This window comes from Acomys minous, assembly GCF_964271855.1.
Source record: "Acomys minous genome assembly, chromosome: 15".
Classification (NCBI taxonomy): Eukaryota; Metazoa; Chordata; class Mammalia; order Rodentia; family Muridae; genus Acomys; species Acomys minous.
Genome location: NC_140497.1, coordinates 49,799,128 through 49,825,806, shown reverse-complemented (window position 1 = coordinate 49,825,806; position 26,679 = coordinate 49,799,128). Strand labels below are relative to the sequence as shown.

Here is a 26,679-nt window from a genome sequence, read left to right as displayed (position 1 = left end):
AATGTTCCAGAGCAGGCAGACAGTGTCCTTAAAATCAACATGACTGTGTGTGAATATAGTTACCAATGGACTAAGATTTCCACTGTAAGTCACTAAGAAGGAATGCTGTGCATGCCAAGAATACATTTACATGTGCACTGTACTCATCTACAGTATCACTGCCTAAGAATTTGGTGTGCGATGACCACTTCTTCAGGCTCCTAAGTCTCTGTCGTTACAGCAACCCATGAAAACTTTGGGTTTGAACCTAAGTCCAAAAGTGAAAGGAAGTTACAGCAAACCTTGTGGTCATAGGGTAATGAGAAAGCTGAGGAGAATAAGGCACAGGGAAAATTCAGACTTTTAGGCATGTGTGTGTGTGTGTGTGTGTGTATGTGTGTGTGTGTGTGTGTGTGTGTGTGTGTGTGTGCAAGTGTATGTATGTGTGGGTGTGCATATATACATGTATTTGTCTGTATGTGTGCGTGTGATGCATGTGTGGATGCTAGAGGGATATTTCTCTGCTCCTGGGGCTGTACAAGAAATCCAACTGACTAGTGAATATAAATGTCTCTGTGTCTCTAGCTTCCCAGAGTGTATTCCAGTAAATTGGTATTAGGTTATGGGGTCAATAATTTTTCTCTGATAACCATGTTACCCAGGGTGCACACTTTGAGAAGCAATACCAGTGAAGATAAAAGTATATGTTTGGATTTTTTTTTCTCTCAGTATAACTGAGAATGTTCCTGAAAAATAACTCTGGTGGAGAGGTCAATGTGGTAGCTATTGATTAGTTCAGCCAGGAGTGCTGAGAGCCCTTACTTACTTCATGTTAGGACACATGAAACACATGAGGGGTGGGCGAGGTCACCTCAGCAAAATTTAGTGATGCACATTAAATCAGGGCTAGAGATGGGCAAAGCAATGCAAAGAACACTCAGATTATCTCTACAAAGTAAATTCATTTTAAATGCAGCAGACAGATTTTATATTACACTGTCCTTTATATGATCATAGTGAGGCTGGGCTCCTCACAAGCGTGGTCTGCACATTATTCTAACATATTGATAAATGTCTTGTGTTGAATTTCACCCCTTTCTCTCATAGACAAGTTTCCTTATGTCCCTAGGTTTTAGTTATCTTTTCTGTAAATGGGGTTTGGCAGTTTCTCAGAGGCAAACATTTACTCAGATGTTTGCCTCTGAACACATTTACTCAGGGCAAAGCTCTGAATTTGTGCTTCTGTTAGGTTGGGGACTCTGTTCCTGGGGCAAGAATTTTTATTTCCATGCACGTTCTTCTGCAAAAACTTATCTAAATGAGAAGCATCTATCTAAATTTATGAGTCGGGTTTGAACATTTTTTTCCCCCACAAAGAAATGTTACATGAGTAACCACCCCAGTGTGTATGCAAAGAATTGAAATTCTTTTGTAAACAAACTGCTTCTAGGCCAGTGGGTCCCAAGTTTCACCTCTGAGCTCAGGACTGATCCTTAGTTCAAACGCCTATTCTCCCTATTCTCACAATAACAACAGAGTCACAAAGCAAGTGACTAAGTGAATAACTTCTCAGTTTCCTGTTCAATTTTTATTCTCTTGGGAACAAGGACCGTTTTCTTTGTCAAAATACTTTTGTTTTGTACATGTTTAAGTACTATCATGAACATGGAAGCATTGGGTGGGGAGTCAAGTCAAATCAGCCACATTTGTGCTCTAAGAGGGAAGACATGCTTTGTTGGAATGAGAGATGTGACATAGCGCTGGCCAGTTTGGTTTTTGTTGTTGTTGTTGTTGTTGTTTTTAAATTAAGAAGCAAGATCCAATCATCAGGAATCTTATCAAATTGCCGCTGCAGCCCCAGTACTCAGATTGTTGTGGTAGTTCATGTTTGACTTGAAAAGTCAGTCTCTCCCTATGTGTGATCTTGGCAATGCTCACCCTGACGTCAACAGAGGAGGGCAATACCTTGGGTGAAAGAAATACCCGTCGTGTTTTTGGAAAGCTGTTTTCACTGCTGCCTGGGTGGTGAAAAGCAAGAATATAAATGCCTATGTGTTAAGCCTTTGGAGCCTGGAAGTGTTTTGAGTTTGGGAAAATAAAATTTCACGTTGAGGTATTTTGTGTGTAGCAAAACTCAAAACATACTTTGAAAACTGCCTTCTCCCTCAAGTTTATACTTCTGGGTATTTTGAGTCATATTATTTTTGTTTCTTATTCCCTTCCAATTTTTTTAAGAGAGATTTTTGATAATCACAGACCTTTTCCTTTGAACCTAGAAAATTTGCCTTGCCAATATTAAATTGTATTTGAGTTCAGATAACTGGGCTCAGTTTAATTTTTTTTTTTTAATTTGTGAGCTGATAGTTGGCCAAATATCTTGAGCCACTCCTCATAAGTCTGTGTTTAATTACACTGAAATACTTAATCAGTGTGTTATCATTGGCTATGCAATTTTACCTTTGAATGTGTCAGTGGGCTTTCACATGGAAAGGTCATGAGTCTAAACTGGTGAGGATCAATGGAGGTCCCACACTTTATTTAATGGTGAGAGAGTGCATAATATGCTAAGTATTTTTGCACACATATTTTTAAATATTAGATACATATTATGTAGTATTAAATGGGCTCCAAGCTCACAAATTCCAGGTCTAAAGTAAGCTGGAAGAAAATGTTAAGGGAATGACTTTCTACAAGTGAATGAAAATTGTTATGGCAGTGAGGACTGTGTGTGTGTGTGTGTTTGTGTGTGTGTGTACATGTGTGACTTGGTGCACTGTGTTTGTGCTCATTAACATTATTTTAGGATGACTTATCAGTGTGATTTATGATAGCAGAGAGGGTCATAATTTGGTGTTTGTGTGCCTGTTATTATTTTAGGAATGACCTAACAAATTACTCAATGTCTGCTTTTCACTTTCTTTCAGGACATTGTGGAGGTCATGAAAATAAACAATAGAGCGCAAATTCAGTATTAGTAATCTCTGTACTTCAGTGAGCCCTCTCATATTGAAAGACTGAAAAATACTAAGTGTTCCCTCGAGGAATCTTGCTTGTGTACTGTGTTAACACAGGGACATTCTTATCACAATATGCTGATAAGAGGCTGTTTTTCCTGATTATGCTTTCACACTCTGTATTGTTGTATGTGCAGTTGTACAGGAATCTGAGGCTTCCATTCAGATACTGGAGGTTTCTGAACCTCTCCTTCTGATGACTGTTCTAGAATCATAGAATGCTACATTTGAAATAAAAATAAAATTCAACATTGTCCTTGTCTAATAATGTTTTCTGTGTATTTTGGTGTTTAGAGAGACTTCAGTAACCCCCAGAAGTGTTAGACATTGCTCTTGTTTCAGGGAGGCTTTGTTCCTGGATGTGGTGCGGTAGTGAAGAAGAAAAATGAGGACACATATTAGAAGTGGTTTTCAGAATGATTCATGAGAATCTTCTACAGTGCTTAACTGAAATATGACCATATACAGTATACTTCAGCAAGAAATTCCTTGAGATATTTAAAATACATTTAAATGGTTTTAAAAAATATTTCTTTTCGTTCTCAGTGCTTCTTTCCTGCCAAATGAATGATTACAGAGGACACTGTTTTTTTCCATAGAAGCCACCAGAATGCTATTATTTAAATAGATATGTTAATAGTGTGGATGACCGGATGCTAAGACTATTCATCTTGACTGCTTTGCTACTTGAAGTTCTCTTTCTTGAGCATCCTCTTCAAGGATTTAGTATGCTAATTAAATGTATAAATGAAATTGGATCAATGGTGGTGTCATATATATATTCTCATTTCTTTGCGTCTTTCTAAGTTTGCTCCCACCTAGACACACATATTTAAAAGTTAGAGGCTAGTATCAACGTTTGGTTGAGAGCATATGTATTTGTCTTTCTGGACATGGGTTACCTTTGCTTAAAATAGTGTTTTCTAGTTTTCTTTAAGAAAAGAGGTGGGGAAAAGACAACAGAACACATGAAATATTAAAATCGGAATGAGAATACTGAAACAAAAGTGTACAAGGAAAGAATGGAGGGGAGAGAAATCATTCCATGGGTGACATACATGTGTGTTACAAGGAAGCCTTTTACTTCATATGCTAAATATAATACAATATATTATAATATATTGTAAATAATGTAACAAACACATGTACACACACACACACACACACACACACACACACACACACACACTGGCCAACAGCCATTTGTATCATCTTACAGTGTCTTCTTAAAGGTTTTGCATCTTGTATTCTGGAACAGTGATATACCATGAAAATTTCCTTTAAACCAGTTCATGATTTGCTTAAAATTAAGTCTTTAAATACTTTCAGATTTCCTACAGGTACAATTAGGGCAGGTTTTGCATAATAATTTGAACACAGCATCTTGTTTCCTATTTCAGGATTGACTTGGCCCAGTTTATGGTACAACATATACCAGGTATTACTTTTGTCTCTACAAAGGGCAATAAAGGAAGATGTTTACTAACACAAAGTTTCCATCAAGAAAGAAGCACTGAACTATTCTGATAAGTGTGAAGAGCATGATTCTTTAATTGGGTTGTAGGCTTCTTCAGACTCAGAATACAAAGAAATCATGAGATTCATGATTTATAGGAAAAGATACTCATTTATTCATTTAACATACCTGTATCCCATTATTTCACAAGTTGGACCAGACTTTATCACATCTACTAAGCTTGGCTTGGGGAAGCTATCTCTTCCTTGGCATTCTGTTAACTCTTAGGATTATATCCTAGCCCTCAGTCTTATTTTTCTTTCACAGCCAGTTTGAAATCTCCATTCTTAAAAGTCTGACTGCATTGTATTGTGTGTACCAATATCAGAGTCAACTGTTGGAGTTTGGAGCACTCTGAAGGAAGACTGGACAGAAATGGTTAAAGTGATGAGTATAAACTGGGAAGGCCTTTCTGGATAGTCATTTATTAAAAAGGAAAGGAAGCAGGGTTAGGCTGAAGATGTTGCGCAACAGTGGGCTCAGGGAAGGTCTCAGAGAGAAACTCAAAGATCTGATGCTAGGGTAACCAACTGAAATGTTCCACTCGGGTCGAGGCAGCTCAGAGATAGTCTTTGACCAGCCTTGGATACTGAGTATAGGAAGTGGTTTGGGTACAGATGAGGCAGCACTTCAGCCAAGAAGCCTGACAATTAGAGCCTTTCAGTCAGCAACCCTCCCAGTATTTAGGGATAAATACTTCAGTCTTGAGTTTATGTCTGGCAATCCATCAAAGCATCCTCTGGAAAACTTCAGGGAAAGGACTCTAGCAGTCATAGCCCCCACTTCCCTTTCTGTATTTGTAGAAGTTTTGGGAGAGAGTATAGACTGTTGTATAGAGACGTCTGCCCTTAAGTGGAATATCATGCCCAGATGATTTTACAACACCCCCTGCCTATTGCTTAAGAAAAATTCACATTCATATATGCCAATTAACTGAGAGACTAGGAACAGAATTATGACCGCCAGGTCATTTTATGTGGCTGGTTTGGCTTTGATTCCAAATTTATAAAACACAGTTAGTAATGAGAAACTCATTATGGGATGCTTCCATTTATAAATATAAACGGTGCAAGACATTTAAGGAAAGGTATGGAGATAAAATATCATGAATATTTTCATACGAAATCGTAAAACTGAGGCTCCTTCTATCAGTGCTTGTGCTCTGTGTTAAGGTTTTAGGAATTTTGTTAAACAAAGCAACCAAAGCGGAACATAGACACACTCATATTTCCTGTACCACAACTGGAATGTAAAAACACAACACAGCACAACACAACACAACACAGCACAGCACAGCACAACAGAGCACAGAACAAGGAAACACGTGACGTAGCATAATACAACAAACATGACATGACATAACATGATACAACACAGCACTACTTGAATAGAAAATTTGTTTTTATTGAATGGCAGTAGGCCTATTGGAACCAATTCACTATGTCTCATGGATACAAGAACAAAACAAAATCTCTTTTTTAAAAACATCAGACAACATTTAGAAAACATATTATAAAATGCTAGTATTAGATATGGTCACAAAATCCATATTTTTATTGAGAAATAAATTCAATAAGGTATATGTATGGTTTTGGGAAGAAATTTATACTTCTTTATAAGAAAATAAATAAGCCTCAGAATAGATTGAATATGATCATGGATATGAATATCAAATTTTTAAAAAATAACTACTTATGAGTAAATTTGCAGGGTTATTGCAATTCTAATAAAATCTTGAGATAATTCTTGTGTTTGGCTGCTTCTCAAATTCAAATATAAAATACATTGCCTAAAACAATTGAGAAAATTCTGAAAGCACAGGAGAATAGGAGACTAATTCTCCTAAAGCTTCTAATGAAGCAATTATTATCTTACAATAGAGTATTAAAGGCTAATGTACCAATGAAACAGGATAAAAGGCTTGGATATTTTACAGGTGCCACAGAGTTCATGTGAAATGTGCCAAAAGCGCATACAATAGAGCCTTTGTTGGTAGTTAAGATGCAGTTGGGAGGTTTTAGACTCTTTAGGGAGTGGGGACTGATGAGGAGAGGCCCATTCCTTGGGTGCCTGCCTATGGGAGGGATATGGAGATCCTGGCCCCCTTCTCTTACTGTCTTTACTCCAGAGTTGTCAGGAAGCAAGTGGTGCCCTTTGCCTCTGGTTTGTCCCAAGGTCTACTGTATCACCACTGGTCCCAACTTGGCTTAGTGAGTGATCTTGAACAGAAAAACTCTAAAATTGTAATCCAAAATAGTCCTCTTCCTGTCCTGTTGTTTATTTGAGTTATTACAAAATAGGCATAAAAAGATGATTATTGTGGGTGACAGAGTTGGTATCACAAATATCGAGGGAAAAGACTCATAGTCTTTGTATGAGACAGAGAGTCACTCATGCAGAAGAAATTCTTGTCACAACATTTTTTTAAAAAATGACTCACTTTAATTTAAAGGTATTTATGAAAAGTGGTGTACAAACTTCAGGGAAGGGGCTGAAGAGATGGCTTAGCAGTTGAGAGCACTTTATCAAAGTGCATATCCCAACACCCTCATTAGGGAGCTTACTAATAGCTATCAATTTAGCATCTGAACTCCATGGGAACATAGACAACACACAAACAAATAAAATAAAATCTTAATACCATTAGGAAGTGTGGGAAACTAGCATATGATGTTGAGAAAAAAATCTGTTGTTTAAACATTATTTAAACATATACAATCTGCACAGGATGCCACTCTGGCCATGAAGCTATCTGCTGGTAAAGAGACAATTAGTTTACTGGATGTACCAATGCCCCATGGCTAAGAATAGTTGGCTACCATAAAAACTCAATGGTATTTTTCTGGAGTTTTCATTTTGCTTTGTTTTGGCCCATGTTGGTTTTATTGATCTTTTGGTTGTTTGTGAGTGCATACACACATGTGCGCGTGTGTGCGTGTGTGTTTGTATATATGTTTCTTGTTTTTTTCGTCCTGTTTTTTTTTTTTTTTTAAAAGAAGGAAAAGAGAAAAGGAGCCATAAAGTTAGGTGGATAGGGAGGTGAAGAGAATTTGGGAGGAATTGCACGAAGGGAAAACAAACTATGTGTTATATGAAAAAATTCTTTTTCTTAAAGTAATACAAATGAAAAAGCATATAACTTAAGGAAAATAGTAAAATTCATTATATGAAATAAATGACAAGTATTGAAGTTGAGTTTAATAATAAGTCACATTTATTCTAAATGAAATCTACTCTATGTCAGGGACAGGTATACACAGGGGATGAAGTCAGGTTCCAGAGCACATGGGAAATGTCTGCATAGCATCCAGGCAAACATCTCAGCGAAAGGAGCAGAGAGTTCAGAAAAAAGAGTGGATTTGGGAGGCAATACAGTACTTTACCATGCTAGTTATCAGGCAGTGTGCTGTTTGAAATTTATTTCTCTTTGCAAAAAAGAATTGAATTCCAAGCATTTTCCAAAAATGCCTAATTACATTTTAGCATTATAATAACAATAGAGTTAACCATATTTGATAAAGTATTCCTATCTAGTAAGTTATTATCTTTATTGATATGCAAATTTTGACCTAATGGAATTTACTCAGTTTTTTTTTTCTCTGTGTCTTACAATGCACCATTTAACTCTTTGGGATCTTTATTGCTTCGTGGGACTATGCTATATGGATAATCTTACTCATTCTCTGCTGCAGGCTTGTAATCACTTCTTACTTTCACAAAGACCGATTTCTCTACTGAAAAGTTTTTCTGTGTGATGGTGGTGTTTATTACTATTGTACTGGCAGTTCACTGCTTCTAATTAGACTGCGAAGCATATTTAGTGTGTGTGTGTGTGTGTGTGTGTGTGTGTGTGTGTGTGTGTGTGTGTGTTATGTATGTCATATGTGTGCCAATGCCTTCAGAGGCCAAAAGAAATTATTGGATCCCATGGAACTGGAGTTACAGAAGTTGTTTGCTTGCCTGACATGTGCTCTTGGAATTGACTGATGATTCCCTAATAAATAAGCAAGCGCTCTTAACAACTGAGCCACATTTGCAATTCATGTTTAAGGTATGAGATTTTTCCATAAATATGCAGTGATAATTCCAATTCATATTTGGAATTTTAAGTTTTATGTTATACCCTCCCTTACAGCCAACTCCTTCTACCCCAAGAAACACTGGTTCTTCAACATAGTAGCTTTTCCGTGTACATGTTATCTTATAAAACACACTTTACAACAACAATTTTTGCCATTATCAGCCACTGCTAACAGTAATATTGTTGAAAACAGCTTATTAAAACTTTTTTTTGAGTTTACAGCTTATTTCAGTGAGTATACATAAGGAAATTATATATTTTACTGTTTTTCAAATGCCTTGAAATATATGTATGAGTCTTCGTTTTTACTTTGGAAAGTCTGATTTTATTTTATTTTTATTTATTTATTTATTTATTTATTTTTTACTGATAAATTGCTTTTATTTTATACAAACAATGTTTTTTTTAATGGTTTCTTTTTTTTTCTCCTTTATTAATTTATTCTTGTTACATCTCAATGGTTATCCCATCCCTTGTATCCTCCCATTATTCCCTCCCTCCCATTTTCCCCTTATTCCCCTCCCCTATGACTGTTCCTGAGGGGGATTACCTCCCTCTGTATATGCTCATAGGGTATCAAGTCTCTTCTTGGTAACCTGCTGTCCTTCCTCTGAGTGCCACCAGGTCTCCCCCTCCAGGGGACATGGTCAAAGGTGAGGCACCAGAGTATGTGAGAAAGTCATATCCCACTCTCCACTCTACTGTCCATTGTCTAGATCTGGGTAGGGGTTTAAGGTTTACCGCTTGTATTGTCCTTGAGAGATGGCTCAGCCGTTAAAGGCTAGGCTCACAACCATAAATATAAAAGCCTGATTTTAAAGTAGGAATGGAGAATATCCCATCATTTATTTTGGTTTAGCTGCTCCCATAGGAAATCCATATTAAAATACAGATGATGTCTTTAATACATTTTAAAGAGCACACGGTATGACCAAATTAGCTCCTGGATATATTTGCCAGACAAAAGCTTACACAATGCATGATGTTAACCACAGGAGTAATTACACGGAGGAAAATGTCATACCATATAAACTTCAACAAAAAGATATATAAAGGGACATCAAGTGTCACATAAATAATATGTTAAATACTAAGAAGCCACTATGAGCCATGAACCAACACTGTATATTTGGTATTGAGAAGATAATCTAGCTGTAGGACACATGGTTTAATGATATCTGAAGAGAAACTTAAATCATACAGAAGAAGCAATACTGTAGTTTTTCTAGATCCATAAGTGAATCACAGATGAAAGGAAGCATACACTGGAATAATAAATACTATACACATGAAGCTGCTGTCTTTGGACAGCAATGGGATAACGGGATTGGGAAATTTGATTGATGTTCCAGTAACTCAAATTCAAGGACAAATTTTTCAAAAAATAATCCCTCACATGTTTGCAAATTTAGATAACTGATGCAATTTTCAGAATGTTTAAAATATAGCATGACCTCTAAGCAGAAGAGGGGTACTGCCTTTGTTGATTGAGCACATTTATATTAAAAAACACAAAAGCATATCAGTCATAGAAGATTAGGTACAAAAGCCAGGAAAACATAGTCCCAGGGCCATTGTTGAAAGTGCCTTTCTAAACTCTTCTTGTTTGGGGGTGGCCTTCTCAACTACCAAATAGATTAATCTGTGAAGAAGACGTCTTTGCTTTGAATCTATACTGAGTAGGTGCCTTTCTAGGTATAGCTCATTCCTTAATATATTAACATATATCTTTGAACACGTGGTGAATAAACATCCTAATGCTCATTCCCTTTTACAACTATTCATCTTATTATGAACTAGAATTCAAAGTCTTATGAGCCTTTCCAAGGACGTCTGCGTTTTCACATGAAGTGAACCGAGGGCCCCACGGACCCCACAGACACGATAGGGCTTCTAATTCTGCCCTTAACTTAAACTCGTAATTAAAAATAGCTCCGAGGTTTCATTCTGGAAACGTCCCCCGCTTCTACTCTTCTTGAGTTCTGGCCAAGTGGCAAGTGAACGGCTGACAGAGTGACAGCCTCGGAGAAAAATAACCCATCCGAGTGCATCAGCATTCATCCAGAAATACTCAGGCTTAGGGGTAATTAGCACTGCAAGTACGGAACTGGGAAAACCACCTACCCAGTGAACACTTGTAGGGCGGCGTGACTCATTCTGTCACTGCCGTCTATTTTAATGTCCCTTGCAATGCTTTAAAGTAGGCTTGAAGAGTCTTGGCCGGCTGAAATTTTCTGAATGATGAGTAGGAGACTCAAGCGTCCATTCAAAATTGAGTGTGAATGGCTGCTATAAAGCCTACCCAAACTACAAATTATTATTAAAGTGAGGATATATAAAGGAGTCCTTTCCAATACCTAGGAGAGCTTGGTAAAATGCAATTCCAAAACGCAAAGAGAGTGATGAAGCCCTGGATGTCAGGGACTGATATCAGCAAACAACACCTTCACTGTCTATAATTTCCTTCCCGTCGAGGAGATGGTCTGGGAGTCTGGGAGATGACTCAGATGATAAAAGTGCTTGCTGTGCTGAAGTGCAAAGCCGGTCTGACCCTCCCCCCCCTCACAACCCAGTAGCTCTCAACCTTCCTAATGCTATGATAATTTAATACTTAATAATACTCATGTTACGGTGACCCCCTAACCATAAAATTATTTTGCTGCTACTTCATAACTGTAATTTGCGACTGTTATGAATCACAGTGTGAATGTCTGCTATGTGACCCCATGTGAAAGGGTCTTTTGACTATCAGGGGATCACTGCCCAAACCTATTTACACAGCGAAGGCTACTTTCATGCCTGTAAGCTCTAGTCTCAGGGCTGAGCCTGGAGGCTCACTGTGAGCAGCTTGCTATCTGCCAGCTGAACTTGAGATTTACTGGCTTCAGAACATGCACCTGGGCTCACATACCCTGCACATGTATGCGTATACTGTAGACATATGACCATACACACATACACACAGAGAAAAGACAAAATGAGCCCTTTAAAAAACCAATTAACAAAATATTTCCTTCCATCATGTGGTACCCTGAAAAGAAATGTTGAACTGTTTTGGATACGGTATTTGCCTAGGAAAATGAGGTGAACATATAAATCTTAAGGTTTCTTTTCAAAAGACTATAAGACAACTCCTCTAACAAGTTGTGCTGTGAGTCACTTAAGATGAAAATTACAGTTCTATTTTTATTCCACAGATGTAAAGAACTGATAAGCTCTGAGTCAAAGGGTGTAGTTAACATTGATTAGTAATACCTCAGTCAGATTATAGACTTGATGAGTCAAAGTTTTAATTAATATATTTGCTAACTAAAAGTTACTAACACAGTTCAAAATACTTAAATTTTAGAATGACATATCAAGGATTTTGATTTTTTTGTTGTTTTTTACAAAAGATTTTACTTACTTAGGAGGCATTCATAATTTTGGATGTCAACATATAATTTCCCCATTTTTATTCCAGACAATGCTTGAAACAGTGATGGCAGGTTGTTAAACAGATGTGAAAGATCACACTCAGAGCATAGGTAGAGTATCAGGTGGTTTCTTCAATATTAGATCTAAAGTTATGGTTCAGTCTATTATTTATCAAAGGCTTTCTTTGCAGTAGCTTCCACTTTTCAAGAAAGGAAATCATCCATACGCGTCAACGTAAGCAGCATTCTTGTTTCTGCAGCCATACACAGGTAGTAGCTATCTGTCTTAAGATTTTCTTGCTGTGAAGAGACAGCATGACCAAGGAAACTCTTTAAAAAGAAAACATCTAATCTGGAGCTTGCTTATAGTTTCAGAGGTTTAGTTCAGTATCATCATGGCGGGAAGCATAACAGCGTGCAGGCAGACATGGTGCTGGAGGAGCCAGGAGGAGACTGGAATCTCACACTTGACAGAGCTTGAGCAGGGGAGACCTCCAAGCCTGTCTCCACAGTGACACACTTCATCCAGCAAGGCCACACCTCCTAGTAGTGCCACTCCCTAGATTCCCTTATGGGCATGCATTCAAACACATGACTCTATTAGGGGGGGGTCATACCTATTAAAACCACTACACCATCTTTTCCATCAATTTCCATGGAGGACTTCTCTGTGGTTTTGACACTTTACAATAATAACTTCTAGTAGAAAGTTTGACAGGTGATGCTTCTAGTTAAGAACTATGTGTATTTCTGAATTGGCTTATTTATTCTGAGGGGGGGGAAATGCTTACCTCTATCAAGTAAAGGTTAGAGTTTATCTGATAAGCAATAAGAGGTTTGGGTGTATTTTTTTTTTCAGTTTGATTTTTAAAAACATTTTATTCGTCTGTTTGTTTATTTACTTACTTACTTACGTGTATATGTGTGAAGACAAGTGTAAGTGGGTCAGAGGACAACATGGAAGGTCTGATTCTCTCTTTTTAGTCTGTAAGTTCTGGGGTTTGAGCTCCGGTCTTCAAATTTAGCAGCAATCACCTTTATGCTCTGAGTCATATCCCTGGTCCTTTTAAAACAATGAATTAATTTGTTTCTTTGACAGTGTCGTACATGTATGCAATATATTCTTATTTCTCTCACTTTCCGGATGCACCTATTTCCCTACCACTCAACTTAACCTGACTTCTTTTCTGAAGTTTTGCTTGGGACCCACTGTTTAACTAGAATTATCTGGGGTACCAAGGGCATGGAGATAATTAATGAAGATTACTCACTAGCGGCCACACATCTGAAGATAATGAATCTCTCAGAATCCATCAGTAGCAAATAATTCAGCACTGAAGGCAGTACCTCCTGATCCCCTCCCCAGTCCATGACTGGCTCTTGACAGGTGATGTCTTATGTAGGACTAGTCTAGGCAAGCCACTAGGCCAGCTGTAAGATCATGATCAGAAGCCAGGTTGATATCCATAAGAAATATTTGCAGCCCATCTCCTTATAGACTGGCTCTTACATTCCTTTATTCTTCTCTTTAGTGGTATTATCTGAGCCTTAGGGGTTTGGAGTGGTATAAAAGTTCTGTTTACAGCTGAGCACTCAACTGTCTCTTATTTTCAGCTCCCGGAGAAGCCACGGGCAGCTTCATTCACTGCCCTTCATTGAAAGAGAAGCTTCTCAGATTAATGCTGAAAATAGCCCTTAACATGAAACATTTAGAAAACAATTTGCCAACATGTTTAATTTACTTAAACTGCAGTATTAAGTTCCCTTTAGTGCCTGTGTCACACATAGCCATGGATTTTTTTTTCTGACTTACAATAACAGGAATGAATTTCATCCTGCAATGCAGGCCTTGGTTCCATTCAGAGACCTGCCCCAATAACAGTTGTACCACTGTTGCCACAGGGGGACTGTTGAATTGGTGGGTTGTTAGATTAGTCCATAGGGGCTTTTATTAACGTTAGGAATATTAATAAACATCAGGGTGCTGTAGTGCTCAAAGAGCATCATATCAGGAGAAATTATACTCTTGATATTAAGCATCTTACATTTCAAATTTGCAGAAGTTATACTCTGCGGAACATTTAAAATAAAGTCATAAAACATTAAAAATGATAGAAAGAAACATTATAGATCGTTTCCATTTTTACTCCTTTTGGCTGGAATTTAAATCTCCTCAGCTATGCTCCAAATCCTTAAAATTACATTAGCAATAAGAGAGGAAATAAAAATCAGTGTGCTGAATCAGGTTCTCATGGAGTCAGGTCAGTTTTATATTCCACATTATTTACTTGACTGATCCTGAATCGTTCTGTGGTTGTGCAGTGTGAGATACTAACCAAAGAAAACCCTCTAGCCTTTGACCTGTACCAACAGGAAATCTTTTTATAAGAGAATAATAATCAGAAGGATTATAATATCAACATTTTTCACGACTACCATTGTAACGTAAGCTAAGTAAAATGATAAAAAGAAGGAAAAAGGCAAGAGATACTTCTCTTTGTGGGAAGAGTGTAGCAGTTAGTAAATAAAACGAAACTAGTATTTAGAAAAGAGTCAACTTGCATAGCTGGTCTTACTTCCAGGAACATAGAATAAGGTTTACTTCAAGAACTAGTGTGAATATTTAGAAAATAAACAGGCTTAATTAAAAAAAGAAATATGAGGGTCAATCCTACACTCCCTACAAATGTCAACAGTTACAATACTAAGGGAAAGAAAAAAAAAACCTGATGTTTTCTTTGTCCTTACCAGATGTATGATGTGGGAAAAACAAATAAACCCACTCTTGTTAGTGGTTGATTATGAGCTCTGTGTTTGAACAATGTAAGAATGGTAGATTTACAAAACTTGGGAGCTGCAATGATTTATTTTCTTAAGACTTGTGAGAAAAAATATTAGGCCTACACGCAAAAGAAACTCAATATTTATTTTTTCATTTGTTTGATCAAAGTACTTTCAGACAGTGTTTTTTTTTTTCTGTTTTGATACAGAGAGTTCCAAATGAATATTTGTGGTATGGGTGATATTTTAAAAATGTCCTGAGAATCCCTATCCACAGGCATTGTGGGTTATAAATGCAGATTGACAGGCAGTTTCAATGAGTCTTTTGTTATGGGAAAATTTTTGTTTTCTGACTGTAAGAAAGATGTTTATTTGAAAAATGTAACATTTGATTATATCCATGATGTAAAATTGTGTGGAAACAGCGAACATTGATTCGAGAAAGAAACACAGCTTTCTGTCTATGTTCAGCCTTGAGTGGGAATAATACAGTACCACCCTGCTAACTACCAGGTTGTTATTAACATTAAGAAGTGACTTTATTGTCAAATGTCTCCATTTTCAGAAGGATTAACCCTTGTTGACACGGTATATCGTTCCATCCATCCATCCATCTATTCATCCACCATCCATCCATCCACCCATTCATCCATCCATTCATCCATCTATATAGCCATCCCTCCACTCATTTATGTCTGTCTGTCTATCTATCTGTCTCTTTCTGTCTATCTATCCATCCATCCATCCATCCATCCATAGATGTACATATATGGTTACAAACACATTTATTTCACCTTTTCAGATACAACAACAGCTTATGTTTTCTTATGTTTTATTTTTCAACCTAATAATAACTAAAGATGACCATTGTTTTCTTTTTTTCTGATTTTTACTTTTTTTTTACTTTTACATATACATTTATATTACTACACATACATACAATAAACTACATTTAACTAGAAAAAAAGAAATCCATGTTCTTTCAAGGGGTTTCAAAGATTAGAATGTGTATGAAAAGTTTCTATCTCTCCCATAAGCAATAATTCATAGTATAAGTTCTTTTATATTACATATCCACCACCCTACGTCCACTAAAATAATCTCTACTCTTGGTAGATAAAGAGAGATTGACCACGTAAAATCCATCTTCCAATTCTGTTAATGAAAAAAGACTGAGTAAATATTTATTTTAATATTAACACTTAAACATAAGCACTTTTCTAACAAGTAAATTATTTTTGTTAAGTTTATGTTTAAGATCATGGGCTTTTCCTCTACATCTCACAAGAAACACGGAAATGCTGATTTTGAAAATCTAAAGATATTTTAGTTTTCTTTCATGTTGAGGCAGGGTCTTGCTACTTAGTCCACTGTGGCCTTGAACTTGTGATCTTGCCTCTCAGAATTTTCAGTACTGGAGCCATGAGTATATGGCCCTTGGCATGGCGCAAAATGGTTGTAAATAAAACATGGAGTGGGAAGCTTATTTTCCTTTCTGGTAATTTAAGTAAGTCACATGTTTCCTGGAAAAATTTCCTCTCCTTATTTTAAGCATATTTCTAGGTGTTGATACATTTTATTTAGTTTACTGTATCAAGCAAAAATTTTCGATACTTGTATGGGGCGAAGGGCTCAGAGAAAAAGGACTTCCAGGTCATTCTTGGTTTAATTGGGAGTCAAGAGCACCTTAGCTTTAGGAGACCCTGTTTCAAGGAACAACAACAACAACAACAACAACAACAACAACAACAACAACAACAAAGCATATAATTGTTTTTCCTCTTGGGAGTTTATATAAAATTACATGTGTGACATTTGGAGAAAAACTTTCTCTGGACCTACAAAATGCTGACAGGAAGTGATTTTCTCTTCTAAACTTGTCTCTAAAACACGTTTTGGATCATTTTCCAAATCACGTAAAGATAGTTGATGTACGAACCTTTCGTATTGCCCTTGTCTGGGAAAAAAAATCCCATTAGGCTTTCATTGTGAGTCAAAGCAGCCCTGTCAGTTCTTTATATGATGTCATTCTTCCTCCCTAAATCCTCTATCAAAAACAGCTGGAAGTTAGAACTGGAAATTGGAGAATGGGTAGTGAGAAGGCAGGTGCTCTTGGCTACTTTCGGGTATTGAAACTTTCCCTCTGAGTCCCAACCATCTCAAGGTAACTGCCTTCTGGGACATTCATGCCTTCCATGAGCCTGTAAGTGGGTAGTTAGCAGAACAGAGACACATAATACAGTGCTACTTCATAGCATATATTGCAAGAACTAAAAAGAAAGGCAGATTCTTTGAAATTATATTTAAAAATATACTTCAATAATACACTTTATATTGAATGAATTTGAAATGTTCATTTTGGGGCTGGTGAAATAGCTAGAATTTTTCTGTGAGGCAAATTAGGTAAATTTGTATCACACCTAGCTCACTTTTTGCAGAACTTCTACCTAACCTGTGTTATAATTCCATTTCCAGGTTTGATTGTTTTTAACCAGTGTGTGTGTGTATGTGTGTGTATGTGTGTGTGTGTGTGTGTACGTGTGTGTGTGTGTGTGTGTGTGTGTGTGTGTGTGTGTGTGTGTGTGTGTAGAAACATTACCATTTTATTTATGTGAAGATCAGAGGACAGCTTTTAGGACAATCTTAGATGTCACCATTCCTAGGAGCCGTCTATCTTGTATGTGGAGGTTAGAATACAACCCAAAGGAGTAAATTGATTTTCTCCTTCCGCCATGCAGGCCCTGGGGATTACACTCAGGATGTCACATCTGGTGACAAGTACCTTTACAAACTATCTCAATGATCTCCTATTTAGTCACTTGTAATTAAGCATTTTGTTTTTAGTCATCTAACCATAATATGCTTTGTGCCTTAAGACTCTTTATGGGGAATGTATCCAGAGTCATGGGTTAGATGGCACAGTCTTGCCATACATTATTTTATAAAGTACATTTAATCTGTGTACCATAGCAGATCCTGTGGCATCAACTTCGTCTCCCCCCCCACCCCCAATTTTGTTGAATATTGAAGACAAATGACCATTAGGTGAAAACTAAACCTTGTGGTTTTGTATGTAGTTTCAAAATTGCCCTTTCAACATTTAGTTCTGGCTCACTAGTTAGCTCTAGCTACCTCTTGGCCACAGGAATCCCACAAGGATTCCAGACAGATAGAAAACACTCTAATCCCACTTGAGAACTTACTTTGTAGTATCACCCCATAGACTAGCTTCTCATATTCCTTTTAACTCTAATTTCCTCCTCATCAAATCACTGTGTTAAACAGGCCAAATTAATAATAATTTATACTTTTGCTCTTTAATTTTTGTTGTTTTAAAATCAAGATCACAAGATCGAAATAGAGGAAAAGAAAAAATATTCCAGAGTAGAGTCTAGAATCTCATGTATTTCCTTGCCACTAAATATCAAATCTATAGCAGATTGTAATGAAAAAGCTAAATACACAGTACAGATTGTGATATTCTAGCTGCACAGACCAAGGCTTTCACAGGATATTTTAGCATACAGAAAAAATAACAGTTAGTTTTAATAAGAGAGACAATAAGAAAACCTTAAATGTGTGCCATATAAGAAATGGGAGCATTTTAAGTTTACAGTGTGCATTGTGTATACACATGTGTGCATGTGCATGTGTGCGCACATGTTTGTGTGTTTACATGTGTTTGAAGATGTAAGTATGCATCCTGACAGTACAAAGTGACTCGGCTTCATCACTCACTACTTCCAAGGAAGTGCATAGGGTGTTTTCCTGGACCAGTCAGTTTATGACATGATCAGAACTCTCTGCCAAGCTGTATCGCAAGCTATGAGTTAGAACAAAATATGATTAATTATAATGGGTTTATGTTCTTCAGAACAGTTTTGTCTCCACCTAAGTATCATCTGCCTTGGTTCCTCATTCTTCTTCTTCTTCTTCTTCTTCTTCTTCTTCTTCTTCTTCTTCTTCTTCTTCTTCTTCTTCTTCTTCTTCTCCTCCTCCTCCTCCTCCTCCTCCTCCTCCTCCTCCTTCTGCTCCTTCTCCTTCTCTTCCTCCTCTTCCTCCTCTTCTTCATTTTCCTCTTCTTCCTCCTCCTCTATAGAAATAATGTTTTCCTTGGACTGCTGACTGATGTACACAGGAACATTGGGGCACTTGTGTTTACCTCATACAAAGTTCCATACAAGAAAATTAAAGTTCAAAACATTTAGATTATAATTTACTGAAACTCTATTTATGAGAAGGTTACTATGTTTTTTTCTAGAGTTCTACTCTGAAAAAATCTACAGCCCAATAGCTTCAGTGTTCCTGATTTCTAGCCAGCCAGTCTGAAAGTCTATTATTACAGAAATAAAAATGAAAACTTTTAAAGATGCTGACAGTGATAACCATCCACAGTAACTGTGAGTTTATTAAATGCAGAGATCTGAGATTCATCTCCAGACAGAATCCTGGGGTTTTGTTTTAAGCAGATTCTCTGACTCTTTAGCAAATTTAAAGAATCCCTGCTTTAGGTTCTCTAGTTGTCTACAAGACTACAGCATTAAAGAAGAAGTGGGCTGACTCTGCCTGTCTGTGGTCACAGCCATTCCTCAGTCATGCACCCAAGAGAGTACCATTTTAAAAAGTAGCAAACTTGAATTCACCTGAATGCCTTGCATGTGAAGTCTATTTTAATGAAAACCAATCATTCTTTCATCATGATTGATAAATGATAAATTAAGGTAGATTAGTTTTTTATGAGATGAGTGGCTTGAGGGGTATGTGAGCTTTGTGTTTCATGCAGCATGGGTATGAAGCAGGCTTCAATTTTAGAGTCTGGACTTAATTTTGGGCATCAAAGCTTTTACTGTTATATACTGTTCTATCTCTGAGACTTTGTTTCTATGATTGCAAGTGACAGTAAGCCCCTCCCTATACTGATTAGGTGGCCATTGTATTGACAGAGTTCAGCATTGGTGACAGGGTGAGAGAGAGCAGTTGAAAAGAGAATTTGAAGTTTGAATTCTTAGGAAAGAAATCTCCACATTTCACCCAATAACCTGCCTTGAACTGAGCTCTCATTTTTTTCATTTCTTGGTTTGCATATCAATCCAACATTCCCCACACTCCTGCCAGATTTGTGTAGGGACTCAGACTTGCCAGTTGGTTAATTTAATTATATAATATGAACAGCCTTTGAAGAAATCCTCAAACAGTTCATAACCTTTAAGATTGGAATTAAATCTGGTAAGTTAACTACATTAAAAAAAAAAAGCTAGCTCTTTATAATGCTAAAATTCATAAAGAAAAAGATTATAATGTAATAAAAGAGGGAAATTTGGAAAACATAGTTTAGATCACTTCATAAATCTTCATATTCCTGTCCTCCCCCATTTTTTGCTTTGCAGAAGAAAATATGAAGTTAATTATAAGCAAAAAGGATATTTGTAGGCTAATATTAAAAAGAAAAGAAAGAGAAAACAAGAAAGTAACATTGGAAATTCTAGGCCTTTCTCAGGGCTTTACTGTATTGCGATGGATCCATTCTCTCTGTCAGGCTCTCTGAACTTAGTGTACTGCTACAAAGTGAGCTTTGATTTCTAGGTTTGATTTGATCAAGGTAGCTATTTTATTATTAGGTTAATGTTTAATGATTAATATTATTTAATCATAATTATAATATCATAATGTTAATATTATTTAATCATTAATATCAATGATTAATATTAAAAGATAAATTTGTGTGCTAGTTGTAATTGAGACCCATAATTTTGCAATGGCTTATAGATATTTGCTTTTATAAAGTAGGATAAAGCCCTGCATAAAATCTATGTGTTTTGGGTTATGGAATGATTTTGAGCTTCCAAAAATGAGCAGCTGTGTCTTATTGGTTGTTAAGAATGAACGACATAGCACCTGTTGTCTAAGTAAATTGCCTAGTAAAACTGACTTAACACTTAGTTGTGTTAATTGCATATTCATTTCAGATACCCAGAGGCAGCTTGGCCCTTAAACAGATGCCTCAGACGCACACAGCATGTGCTGAGTGAGGGGCTACCCAAGCCTTCTAGTTTGCATTGCATGTCACTGAACTGGGTAACCACAGAATATGTTTTTCCGTTACTGCTTCCACCTGTTGGTGAGGACTTGCACAGGGCTGTGGGCATCCACAGAAAATGCAAATATTCATCCCAGCATTTCACAAATTAGGAGATTAGCTCATGGTTACCAGCTTCTCCTTGCTTAGCATGCCCATAGAACAGCTCATTCGAGCAAAATTACTTTTTGCTTTCTGCCAAAATGCTGAAGTTTGGGAGGGTGGTGGGAATACACTTATATTGTGACAGGTCGAATTCACCCAGGTAAAATGACCTTCAAAATGTGCTCATGTTTGTTTTAAATTATGTTTATACGTGTGGGGTTGTGGGGAGTAGGTGCACACGAGTGTCATGGTCATGCAGCTGGCGTTCCTAAGGCACCTAAGGTAGGTCCTGGAAACAAATGCAGGCCCCCTGCAAGAGCAGTGGGTGCTCAACCCCCGAGCCAGCTCCCTCCCTGTTTTATAATTCAATAAATACTTCTATTTGCATTGATTTTACTCTGATTTTTTTTTTAACATTTCAATTCCACTTCTCTGTTTTAGTTGTGTTTTGGGGTGACATCGCCCTAGATGATGAGGACTTAAATATCTTCCAAATAGACAGGACAATTGACCTGACTCAGAGCCCCTTTGGAAAACTTGGACATACCACAGGTATGGCTGATTTTATGAACAAATTTATAATAGTTTTGGAGAAAATCCAATTGAATACGCTTAAAAATGCACATCAAATTTGACTTTGTATTTGGAAAAAAGCCTAGTTTAAATTTTAGGTTCTAATCATGGCTTTAATTCTTAGTGAGATGTTATAATAAAATGAGATACAGTCTCTTGTAGCTCAGGAAAGCTTCAGCCTTGCTGTGTAGCCCAAGCTGGCCTCAAACATTGGATCCTCCTGCCTTCACCTCTCAAATGCTGTTATAATCATATGTTAACAGGCATTAAAATATTTATTAGATGCCATGCCATTTATCTTATTTAATTTTTCCTTTTACTATTTTTCCTTCTCTTATCCTAAGTGATATTAAATATGCATATAATCCCTCTCTGTTATCCAGCAGATAAATCTATCCCAGGGTTAAGATTTTTTACTGTGCACCACTATTTCTTTGTCTAACTCATTCGGTTTAGTAGCTTTCAACATTTATTTCAGCACATTTCGAATATATGAAAAAACTGGATGACAATGCAGAGGATGCCAGTGGTACAATTCCTAAATGCAGCAGATGCTGCCAGTTTGCTCTGTGTGTGTTCAGACACGCAGACTGCACATGGGTGGAGACATTTTGAAATTAATTACAGAAAATATGCATAAAATGCAATACTGCACTCCAGTGCTATATGTTTTAGCAAGCAGTCTCTAAAAATAAGAGTATTGACCTACAGAGACCACTCCCTCTTGGTGGAGAGGCCTGGTGGCACTCAGAGCTGGGGTAAGCAGGCTACCAGGATGAGACCTGATAGGCTGTAATCATATGGTGGGGGAGGAGGTCCCCTTCTGTCACAGACCTAGGGAACGGAATAGGGTGAAAGAGGGAGGGAGGGGGGAACAGGAAGATACAAATGAGGGGGTAACAACTGAAATGTAATATGAATAAATTACTTAAATAAAAAATAAATAAAAATAATAAAATACTATTATAACAGCTAAGAAATATCTTTGTAATGAGAAATATTAAAGGAATTTACTAAAAAAAAACATTCACTGTTCTTAGTTATACATAGTGAAAATCTTTTCTGAATTCCTGGACTAGTGTATGTACTTACATAAATATTAATACATAGATACTATATTTAATATGTAAACTATATATGCTAGGAAACCTGAAAACTGTCTGTGACTGGCATATGTGCATCTGCTGGGCTGTGCATTCCAAGTACCCAACAACTTAGGGTCATAGAATTTGCCTGGTGACCTCAGAGTTTTAAAGCCATCAATTTTCTTTATCAGGAGCAACCATGCAGGTTTCCTTATGACGTTTTTACATCCACTTAGGCCTAGCTGGTCCTCTTCTCCTACCCTCTCTGCTGGCATTTGCATGGAATTTAGACAGCACATTCCTCTATAGTATTTTCCTTCCTCCGCTTCTACAGTGACAGTTTATTATGGACAATAAAGAGCTGGCATGACTCGTCAAAGCCTCTTGTTTGTTAAAATGCGTCTTAACTTTCTATTAAAGTTCTCCTTTGGTGTAGGTCATCACTTCATCCTCACTTCCTGTACTATTGTGGAGCCATTGGTTTTCTGTGATGAAGAAAAATTAACACTATCATTTGATGTTGTTATTTTATTTAAAGATAGACTCTGAGAAAACAGAGTTGTAGGGAAAGTAACATCAATTTACATATGTAGTATAGGACATATTATAGTTTTGATATTATGAACATTATAAATTTCTGGCTGAAAAGCACGCAGAGCAGACATCTCAGTTGTAACTTGCACTATCCAGATGAATTTCAAATAATTTAATTATCCTATATTTTATGATTTTTCTGTTTTCCTTCCATGTTAATGTATTTATGCAGAGCTTTTATTTTTTTCTTCTTCTAGTGTATGACTTATATTTACAAAGGAATAGACACTTGATTTGTGTATTTCCATTGAGTTCTAGAACAAGTGACAACAGCTTTTAAAGCCTAATGAACTATTGGTACCAAATTTTATTTCATTTATTCTAAATAGCTAAAATATTCTTCCAAAAATGACTGTCTTTTGTAGACTAAGAACATGGGCTTTCGAGTGTAGGATTCTCGTGCCTAGTACTTGATATTAGCCAAGACATTTCTTTCTTTTTTATAAGGAGCCTTCTTAAACACCTAGTTACACAAGCATCTCAGCACCATTTAATGTAAATAAAGTTTTCATATAACGGTCATTTCAAACATGTAAAGCCTACACTTTAAAAGGGTCTCAGTAGCTGCTTAGGAATGAATACATTTGAGTATGACCTCATCTTCCTGAAATGTCTGATGGAAAAATTTCAAAAATTTTTCTCAAGATGCACAGCAAAAATGTGACCATGTAATGCAAATAATTAAGCCGACTAATAGCCCATACTCCCAGTAGTTTGCCTTATAAGGACATTTGACACCTCCTTTAAGAGGTTAGAGTTCTTTATTTCTCTCTGTTTTTCTTCCTTATATTCTGAAAAATCCTTTAAAGACATTTTTTTTAAAACTTCTTAAACTCTTGCAAATCATATAACCCAATGCAACACATTTTGCAGTTGAACACCCATGGGTCCTTACTTTGTATCCTTTTCCTGATATATAAATTAGAGGAAATAACTTTCAAAACATAGCTGAATATATTATAAAATTTGACCTCATATTTCAAAGTTTAGGAACAAGGCTTGCCCTTCTAGTGTTTTAATTTCTGTTTACTGGCAGGACATCTGAACAGACTCAGTTTACATAGGGGAAATAGCTGGGAAACCATCAATAGGGCTCTGTGATTTCCTGACAGTCTGCATTCTGCATAACATGGTTATGTGGCAACAGGTGGTGTCAAGGTCACAGAGAAGAAAAATGTTTTAGGTTATCAATAGAAAACCCACTTGTCACGATGCCCAAATAAAGTCATTTAGGCTGCTCACTGAGTTGCTCCCACCTCCCTGTTTTTACTTACTAAAGTGTTCCCATAGAAACTTTACCCATACAAAGATTCCTGGATACTGATTTCTAACACATTAACTCCTCGCAAAAAGAATTTCTGACCAAAGAGAAATTAGCAGTATTAGTATTGCTTATTAGCAAGGACCGACAGTATTAGACTTTAAATACATACATATATATATTTTTTTTATTTTTTAGGTGGCTTTGGAGACCATGGCACGCCAAAGAAACGAGGGGCCCTCTACCAACTTATAGACAGGATCAGAAGAATTGGCTCTGGTATATCAGTGTTTAACGTTGCACACACTTGACTTGATGTACACTACGTATGATATCCATAGAAACTCAGTTAATAAAGATTAGTGTGCAACTTTCTGTGAAGTAGGTAAAGGACATGCTGAGAGAGTCCCTTATTCATTTGTGTTTTAATTGGCACTTCATGTATGCTTTTTAGAGCTTAAGTTGGAGCGAACCCACAAGTTCCTTTGACTTAACCTAAGCTATGCCTTATAAAAATGATATAAGTATGAATTTTTTGTTGATATTTATTTGCAGTTGATTAAGTTCCATACTAAAATGTTTTTTATATGTTATGGAGCTATGTTATGGAGCTAACGTAACTTTTATTAAAATAAACAAAACACAGCAATATATATATATATATATATTTAAAACAAGAGGCATTTTGATTAAATTGACAAAAGGATATTTCTATTTAGAAAATAGTTGAACCGGGCATGGTGGTTCATGCCTATAGTCCATAGCACCTTGGAGGTTTGTGTATTGCCATAAGGTAGAGGTGGCCTGAGTTACATTGTGAATTTTAGGAATACCTGAGACCCTACCTCAAAACAAACAAACAAACAACAAACATATGAACAAACAAATTCCTAAACCAAAACCATAGCTAAAACAAACCACAACCAAACTCGGAACAAAACGAGATCCTGGGCTCAGTGGTTAAGAGCACTTGATGCTCACCAAGAGGACCTCCATTCAATTCCCAGTGCCAGTATTGCAGCTCACAACTGTAACTCTAGTCTTGGTAGCTGATACTGTCTTCTGGCTTCTGCATGTACCAGGCAGAAATGTAGTGCACAGACATAAGTGCAGGCAAAACACCCATGTACATAACAGTAAATACATTTAAAACAACAACCAAAACACCAAAATAAAGAGTAAGAGTAACATGTTTATGTATGCATGTGTATATTTCATAAAAATTCTGAAACAGAAATCCATTCTGATTTCATAATTATTCCACACCCATATTATGGCATTTATCATTTGTAGATTCTGAACACTTTCTGCAACATCCTTTATTTGTGTTTCATGTCCTTATGTGTCTTCAGCTGATAGGTTAATAATTAAATGGTTGAAGTAGAGGTTTTTCTAATATATTTGCTCAATAACACTGAAAAGAAAGATACATGCAAGACTTTGTCATAGAAGCCTCTGTTCAGTATCTGTCACAGCAAAGCATTTAATATCAAGAGGCATCCCAATGACACTGATTGATGAGTGAAAACAGTAATCATGAACATTTGTGAAAAGCAAACACAGCAAGAAAAATTCCAGGAATGACATAGAGAGAGTTTTCTTTGAATAGGCAGACTTTTCTGTCACTATTTTGTAGCAACTTTTGGCTCAGGCAGATAGCTGTAGAAGAACACAGGAGATAGCCTGTTGTCTCAGTGGGTAGCACCATATTTTTCTTAACTATGTATATGGCATAGCATTTATGGCTTTTGGCTGTACTATTGGAATACCAAGCTTTATTTAAGTGATTAAGTAGATGGAAAGAATAATATAAAGAAACAGTCCTGAAAGTTAAGCTCTTTCACTGATTAATATCTATTTTATCAGTTGTGGAGACTGCCACATGGGCTGATACGATAGCGAATATAAGACAGTTTTTCTGTGACATTATACTCTTTCTACACTTCTATATCCTAGTTTCTGCAGTGTGGAAATTCATCATAACTCACCCATAGAGCATTAAGAAATTATATTGGGCATGAAATACATCAATATTTCTGCATATCTCTTAAGCGCATAAAATGACTGTCATTTTCCTTTAACACAGTTCAGGCATATTTACGAATACGTATATGATGCTTTAACTTATATCCTTTAAGGGATGTATGACTCTCTGACCAAGGACTTCCATTTGATAGAATGTTTTAAATGTCACTTCA

At 36.6% G+C, this 26,679-nt stretch overlaps 1 protein-coding gene across 1 annotated transcript in view; it reads left to right on the top strand.

Annotated features, from left to right (window-relative positions):
* TLL1 (tolloid like 1) overlaps positions 1-26,679 on the top strand; it is a 205,638-nt gene that overhangs the window by 78,423 nt on the left and 100,536 nt on the right. Inside the window, exons 2-3 of the mRNA XM_084758020.1 lie at positions 21,410-21,520; positions 24,680-24,760. Coding sequence (XP_084614146.1) covers positions 21,410-21,520; positions 24,680-24,760 — 192 coding nt within the window. The remainder of the gene's footprint in view (positions 1-21,409; positions 21,521-24,679; positions 24,761-26,679) is intronic.